Here is an 8,528-nt window from a genome sequence, read left to right on the forward strand (position 1 = left end):
GGAGTAATACTTTGCACGGGAATATAAGCAGCGTGCACTACTGTGATAATGACATAATTACACATATTATCAGACTACATAAATAGCATTAATTATAAATCTAAAATGAGAACCTTGGTGGTGACTTGTTCCTTTGCAGAGTGGGAAGTTGGGGTTGAGTGGGCTTAAAACAAAATCTGCTGGGAATTCCAATCAGTTTTTTCTTAATTTCTTTAAAAAAATCTTTATGATCTATATTTAGAGATTTGACTGATGTGAGTTCAAGATTGTGATCACTGTTTAAATTTAGGAAGCTTTTATGCAGTGAACCTCCTCTCCATATAGAAGATGGAGCTTTGTCCAATGAAAGATTATTGGGCGTTTTTTCTGTGGTGGTCCTGATAAGGCCAACTTTGTGCCTCTAGCGTGTGCTTTTGAACTGTGCGGAGGAAAAAAAGCATCATGCAACACTGGTCCCTGTGGGATGGCATGCTGCAGAGGACACATGTGAAGTGGTACAGAGAAAGCAATCCATCATTAAATGAAGATGCTACACAGAGAATTAATACACACAGAATGAGGTGATCAATGAGTACGCTGAGCCACGTTTCAGGACAAGCAAATGTCACCCATTTCTCGAGGGAGAGATGATTTTAAGGGTATTGGATAGGGTTTTCTGTTGCTTCAGGAAATATGTGCCCAATACATGCATCTGAGACTGAAGATAAAAGGTGTAAAGAGACATTTGGAGCAAAAAAAGGGTTCATTTTAAGTAAAATATAGTCATGCAATTTATCCTCAAATGCTTGTTTTTTGGAAATGAATTCATATTGCATCATCGGAGAAGTTTATATATGTTTTACATATAAGTTTTTATACATATTAAATAAATAAGATATAATGTGCTAATTTGTGATGTTCACAGATGTTGGTAGAGGAATTTAATCCTGCTGGAGCCAGGCTAGTTCCCCATAGGCTATCTAGTCTTTATGCTAAGTTTACAAGCTACTGGCCAGAGTTTAACAGACATATATGAGTATCAGTCTCACCTGTCCATCAGTTGTCACAATATTTGACTTTGTCTGCACGATTATCATGGCCAAAAGAATTTAGAATATTATTATTATTATTATTAAACTACAGTGATGTCTGTATTACAGCTTTGTTTATTGTGTGTTTTGTCCTTTCTTTTGGCAAAGGAATTACACTCAAAATACCAGTGAGGTGCAGAGAGATTCTGAAACTATAAATGTACACAAACATATAAAAAGAGCAGTAACATTGACAAACAAACAACTGACAAGGCCTAACATCTGCATTACACTGAATTATTTACTCAGTATTATCGTATTATCATGGCATATCATCGATAAGAAAGCAAATACGTGTATCTTCCCAAACTATTCCTTTTGAGTGCATATCGCCTAAAATATTCTGCGTGTCTGTTAAGTGTAAGGCAATGCATTTACACAGTTCCATTCATGTTTTTAGTAGATTCAAAAAAAAAAGATTAAAAAAGAAGTGTGTTTTATCACCACTTGTATGATTTTGCTTGCTAAGTCCCAACCTTAATCGTGAGCAGGAGCTTAACATCAGCCAAACATCCTGTTAGTAACACACACACACAGAGAGAGAGAGAGAGAGAGAGAGAGAGAGAGAGAGAGAGAGAGAGAGAGAGAGAGAGGTTGCATGAAATGAATATTCAGCTTTCCCACTCTTTACATGAGAGATGAGGCTGTGCTTCTGAAGTCACGGCTCCCTCTACAGTTTGTACAGTGGAAATTTTCCATTCAGTGCAGGAAAACAATGAAAGTGACTGTGTTGAACAGTGGGGAGGACGTAAAAGAAACGGGTCCTAAGATCTGGCCTTCACATGCACAGCGTTACTTGTGAGATGCGTGTCTCAGCCGGCAGCGGACACATAAATGTCCTTACAGATACAGTAGCGTACATCTGCATCTGGAATATTCCTTATTTATGGGAGGCTGATTTACTGTTTTCCTGCGACCAATCCGAAAAATGTCTTTCTTTGAATACTTGAGGAGTGACGACAACTTTCCCCTTTACGGACTTCACCATACTAATCACGGAAGATAAAGCGCGGAGCCAAACAAAGGAGAGTCGTGGATTTAACGGTGCAAAACAGATGAATTTCCCGATCGGGATTTGCAATTTTAAGCACCGAGCAGTTTGGGGTCTCTGCAGCGGGGACACCAAGCAATGTTGTCTGCGAAGATGCGTGGTTTGCTGAGGTTCATGTCCGTGGATGTTGCGGCTCGGTCGGGTTGCACACGGTGCCTGTGGGCGGCTGTGATTGGACCGGACACAGACTGGGGCTGATTGATGTTGGACCGAGAGGAAATGTTTTGGGGAGGACATCAATATGAGTTTCTGGCGCTCTGGAAACGGGGTTTCAGTCTTCATGAGCACGCGTAATTACAATGAGGACGGAGGAGAACATGCAGGCATAAGGACTTTTCTTTCTTGGATTTAAATTCATAACAGACCACAAGTATCTTTGCATCATACCATATTGATTTAGCGTGTTTTGCTGCCTTTACAAACTGTTACAAGTGGATGTGGATGGTGTTTGTTTTTGCACTAAAGTTTTTTTGTTTTTTTTGCACTCCTCGTCACTGTCATGCATGGAACTTTGTGCATCATTTTGTCTTATAAAATACAAATTTTTGGGACGCTAACAAATATTTTTTTGCCAAGACTTTTATTCTCGAATACCAGCTGAAATTATGGAACATTACAACAACATATTCAAGGAAGGAAACAATTAGTTGTTTAGTTTTGAAATCTAGTATGTCTGGCAACATGGAAGTTAACTGGGTTTTATATTGTGTTTTCTTGTTGCCACTGTTCGCAGTAGGGACAGCTTTCTCGGGGGTGTTCAACGCCACAGACAGAGACATTTTTACGGATGATTTACTGCAGATCAAGCTCACACAAGACAGAGTGACTGAGCAGTTGAGATCCCAGTCTTCTGATCTTCATCCCAGCCTATATTTTAACCAAGTGGATGTGCAGCACTTAAGGCAAAGGTCCTCTACCACCCACAGTCACATATTTAAAGTCATCCGGGCAGCCGCGTTCACCATGTTCTCTAATGTTCCCTTTCACATGCCCCCTGCGAAACATGAAGAGTTTACAAGCAAGTGGAATGAGATTTATGGGAACAACCTGCCTCCCCTGGCTCTCTACTGCCTATTGTGCCCAGAGGACACTGCTGCCCTGCAGTTTCTTATCAAGTTTATGGATAGGATGGCTGAATATCCAGACTGGAAGGTGATCACTGCTCCTAATGATGAGGTCCCCATGGCACACTCTCTCACTGGGTTTGCTACTGCATACGACTTTATTTACTCCTACCTGGATGGACATCGGAGGAATGTTTACCTCAAGAAAATCCACTCTGAGACAGAGGAGCTGTATGAGCTCTCAAAGCACAGGGGGTGGGGGAAACAGTATCTCCAAAATCATCAAACCACTAACATATTAGCCATGCTGATAGGTGCAATAGTGGTTGGATCACATGATGACCCAGAGTCAATAATCTGGAAACAACTGGCTGTGAACTACATGGAGAAAACAATGTTTCTCTTAAATCATGTTGTTGACGGGTCTCTGGATGAGGGAGTGGCCTATGGGAGTTACACAGCCAAGTCAATCACACAATATGTCTTTTTAGCTCAGCGCCATTTTAACATTGACAACTTCCAGAACAACTGGTTGAAGCAGCATTTTTGGTTTTATTATGCCACTCTGTTACCAGGATTTCAGAGAACAGTTGGCATTGCAGATTCCAACTACAACTGGTTTTACGGGCCAGAGAGCCAGCTTGTGTTCCTTGACACATTCGTCCTGAGGAATGGAACAGGTAACTGGCTGGCTCAACAAATTAGAAAGCACCGACCCAAGGATGGTCCCATGGGACACTCATTTGCCCAGCGTTGGGCTACACTTCACACTGAATACATCTGGTACAACAACCACCTCACACCACAGCCTCCCCACGACTTTGGCAAAGCTAAGATGCATATTTTCTCAAACTGGGGTGTGGTTACCTACGGAGCAGGGCTCCCCAATCAGCAGGGTAATACTTTTGTCTCCTTTAAATCTGGCAGGCTGGGTGGCCGCGCTGTCTATGACATCGTCCACGAGAAACCTTACTCTTGGGTGGATGGCTGGAACAGCTTTAACCCAGGTCATGAGCACCCTGATCAGAACTCTTTCACATTTGCTCCTAATGGACAAGTATTTGTGTCTGAAGCACTTTATGGTCCAAAGTACAGCTATCTTAACAATGTTTTGGTGTTCAGTCCGTCTCCCACAAGCCAGTGTAACAGTCCATGGGAGGGTCAGTTGGGGGAGTGTGCTAAGTGGCTGCGCTGGACAGATGAGGGCGTGGGTGATGCCAGAGGGGAAGTGATTGTTGCCTCTTCACACAGAGACACCATGTTTGTGAGTGGGGAAGCAGTGTTGGCTTATTCCCCTGCTATGAGACTAAAGAGTGTGTTCAGAGCCTTGGTTCTGCTCAACTCACAGACTTTGCTGGTGCTCGACCATGTGGAGAAGTCGGATGATTCACCTGTAACTTCTTTCAGTGCATTTTTCCACAATCTTGACATTGACTTTAAATATGTCCCTTTCAGATTCATGGACAAGTATAACGGGGCAATGATGGATGTTTGGGACGCTCATTATAAAATGTTCTGGTTTGACAGCCAGGGTCATAGCCCTGATACCAGGATACAGGAGGCAGAGCAGGCAGCTGAGTTTAAAAAAAGGTGGACTCAGTATGTCAATGTCACTTTTCAAATGACAGGCAAAGTCAGTAGAGTAGCTTATGTGTTACATGGACCTTATGTCAAAATGTCTAGTTGTAGATTTATGGATAATAGCAAAGACGGTGTGAGAATTTCTTTAAACATTAATAACACAGAGAAGATAGTCTCTATTGCTACAAACTACAAAGACATAGGAGCTAGACTGACTTATTTAGGGTTTGGAGGTCACTGTCAAGTTGAGGATAAATATCAAATCACTCGATATGGCCTTGGGACGCAACTCATCCCCAAACAAATCAGCAATGATAATCAGCTGTTTAACCTTGGGTTCACAGTCAATGTGATAGCAGGGATTGTTCTCTTCGTGGCTATAGGATGTTTGACCACGCAGAGAAAGTTTTATGTCTGCTTCAGCAGGCTGATGCGTTACGCCCTCCTGTCTGCGATCATTCTGTGGATAGCAGGGCTGTTGGTCGTGTCTAACAGCTGCGATCAGCTTCTCTGTGGGGTAAAATGGAACGGTGTGGGCACCAAAAGTGAAGTAAACAAACAAATCAGACTGTACGAGCAGCACCGGCTCCCCCTGCCCACCATCCTCATAACAACTCTTCCCGGATCAGGATCAGAAATACTCAAACATCTTTTCTACAACAACTCAGACTTTGTTTACATAAGAGTTCCAACCGAGCATGTGGACATTCCTGAGACTGAGTTTGAGTTTGACTCTCTGGTTGACCCCTGTGAGTGGTCAAGGTTAGATGCCGTGCGTGGACGGTTTAAGATTATCCAGGGCTGGTTGCATTCGCTAGTCCATGACACTAAACTGCACTTGCAAAATATTCAGCTGGTGGAGGGCAACAGAATTCAGTCCCAGAGAGTGGGGTCCTCTAGGGACAGGAAGAAAAGATCTAGGCGGAGAGTGCCCGTGTCTGAGCTGAAGGGCAGACTGAGAGCCAGTTTGGACAGAGATGCAGAGTATGTTAGGGAGATGAGACAACATGTTATGGAGTACCCCAATGCACGGGTGGTCCTCAGCATGCGGAGTGGGAGCTGGGGACTCAAACTGCCTTTCGTTCAGGAGGTTGTGGGACCCTCCCTCAGGACAATCTACTTGGTGAGAGACCCTCGAGCGTGGATTTATCTCATGGTTTATAACAGCAATCCCAGCCTTTATGCCCTTAAAAATATCCCACAACACCTTTCCTTGATATTCAAGGAGGATGCCATCAGTGATGGGTGCCCAACAGTGGCCCCAGAGTTTAAGATAATCCAGAGGCTTACGTCCCGTTCGGAGACAAACCCCATTCTGATACTGGCTCATCTGTGGCTGGCTCACACCACAGCAGTGCTGAGGGTCAGTGAGAGCCTCCCTGAGGAGTCCAACCTCCTAGTGAAGTTTGAGGATGTGGTCAACTACCCGCAGGAGACAGCAGAGAGCATTCACACATTTCTGGGGGTGCCCGTCTCACCTTCAGCGCTCAACCAACTTATATTCACCACCTCCACAAACTTGTACAATCTAATGTATGAAGGAGACATTTCACCAGCCAACATTAACATATGGAGACAAAAAATGCCTCGGAAAGACATCAGGCTAATAGACGACGTGTGTGACAGTGTGATGAAGAGGCTGGGTTACACCAGGTTTGCCAGTTAACCTGCTGATATTGAACTGTCTTCTGTACTGTCTCATCAAGTTCTGGAAAAAAAAATTTTTCTTTTTTGGTTTTGGGTTTTTGTTTTTGTTTTTTTTTCCATTTTGCACTGACCTTAACTTTGTGTTTGTTTGAGATAGATATATGTGAGATGTTTGTGAAGAGAAATATTTGACATTAAGATAAGCAGAAGGGAGCTTATCATCCAGCTTAAATTTTATTGTAGCATCATACAACTGCTCATTTTCTCAGAGATTATTTACTGTATGTCTTTGGAAGACATGAAAAATGACAGTTTTCCCATTGCTGTGATGTCAAAGATGTTTGTGCACAATCAATATTTGTTATTATTGGCATTATTTTATTGGGTGGTGGGCATCAAGGGATATTTATTGATTTAGAACAGAAACGTTGTGATGCTAATTAAGAAGTAAAACTTGTATTTACTGCAATTTGTATCTATGAGAAGGGAATTTCAAGGACTAATCTGGCTGTCATGAATTTAATATCTTAATTTTGTATGCCATTCCCCTTTAAAACTGAAAAAAAAAAAATGCTGCAACGTATTATGTCTTGCAAAGCAGAAAAAAAGATGATAGTAGTGCTTTATTGCTCTAATATAGACATATGAATGATATGGATTGTATTTTCATTGCATCAGTACAGAGACTTTATTTGAAACTCAAAGATGTCTTGACGGTTTGGTGGTTTAGCACTTTCATAGGGACTCATTTGATTGTATGTGGGATTGAGTGCATTTTCCAAAGCTAAACTTTACTGTACGCACTCGATTAGCTTGGAAATATAAACCCCCTGAAGATTTATAAACATCTGAAGATATTATGTCTAGAAGAAAGAAGTTAGAAGTATTTATGGGTTCCAAAGACACATATCCCAAAGGATCAGGAATGAATATGATTATTATAACTCCCTTTGGCATTTATTGAATTAGATCAGAGGGAAGTGCTTAATAGGGATCAAACTGGAAAAAAAAAAAATCTGTCAGACTTGACACATTTCTAGTCAAAGCAATTTCCAAAGCATACCCCTCAGCTACTCGTATTAATCTGCAAAATGCCATAACTGAGACTTACCCTGTGTTTTATGGGTGTGTTATCTTCACTCTAAAGGCAATTGGCACAAGTTTCCATTTGCTGTCCTGGTCAATCAGATATCCATGATCTTTTTGGGCCTTTGTTTTGAAAGCGTTCAGTGAGCCGTGTGCTGAACAGGGAATGAATATTAAGTATAGCTGAAGAAAAAAAAATATCAGAGACCATTTCCACTCTGTGATGTTATGCTCTGGCCTGGGCAAAAATGTATGCTCCTCAGTAACCTTTGATGCTGTCTTGCTTAAACATTTCTATACTGTAAATGGATCACATGTAACATGCAGATGGTTCACTTAATTATAGACTTTCTATTGCATATGTACACAAACAAAGCATACTGTGCCCACTTGGACACATCCATCTTTCTTTAGCTAGAAACAGTACTGTTTGTTTTCTTCTCTACGAGCACTGAAACCCTCGACTGCCTGGAAAACCCGTTTGATGTTTGTGGTCTTTGAATGTGTAGACTTGGCAGACATGCTTTTACTTTGGTGTTGCAATCCTGTTACCAACTCTGTTTTGTATTTGCTCGTGGGGATATGGTTCCTTGCTTCTGTGGCCTTGAATTACAATCATTTCTTTATAATGGTTTTCTGTGGGCTCTGGAACAGGGGGTGGAGATAATATAAAGAAAATAATAAATTCATAAATATGTCGACAACCAATCTTTGTTCAGATGCAGTTATTTTGCAAAGTGACAAAAGAAAGGACCGTGTTATTATATGACACCAGTAGCTGCAAAGACAGAATATAAATTTTAAGTTATACAGTCTTTCTCTGGTTACTGCTAACCTACTAGCAAAATGTCAACTTATGCAGATGTCTCTGTGCTGCCACTATTATGCAGAAACGAAATCTCCATTTTATTAGACATGGCTGACAGAAGCTTAATTACCTATATGGGTGATGTGCATGACAAGGAGAAGCTAACTATTAAAAACATGACATGAATTTCTTAATTCATGCTCTGTTTGAAGCGGCCTCAG

The 8,528-nt window shown here is 41.6% G+C and overlaps 1 protein-coding gene across 1 annotated transcript; it reads left to right on the top strand.

Moving 5' to 3' along the window:
- The first annotated feature begins 1,763 nt into the window (after positions 1–1,763).
- LOC124049766 (dermatan-sulfate epimerase-like protein) lies at positions 1,764–8,207 on the top strand. Its single transcript, XM_046371789.1, has one exon. The coding sequence runs from the start codon at positions 2,791–2,793 to the stop codon at positions 6,430–6,432; it is 3,642 nt and encodes a 1,213-aa protein (XP_046227745.1). The 5' UTR covers positions 1,764–2,790; the 3' UTR covers positions 6,433–8,207.
- Positions 8,208–8,528: the final 321 nt, after the last annotated feature.

Source organism: Scatophagus argus, chromosome 18, assembly GCF_020382885.2.
Source record: "Scatophagus argus isolate fScaArg1 chromosome 18, fScaArg1.pri, whole genome shotgun sequence".
NCBI lineage: Eukaryota > Metazoa > Chordata > Actinopteri > Scatophagidae > Scatophagus > Scatophagus argus.

Coding starts and splice junctions, on each gene's coding strand:
- LOC124049766 (XM_046371789.1), top strand. CDS start 2,791: ATGTCTGGCAACATGGAAGTTAACTGGGTTTTATATTGTGTTTTCTTG.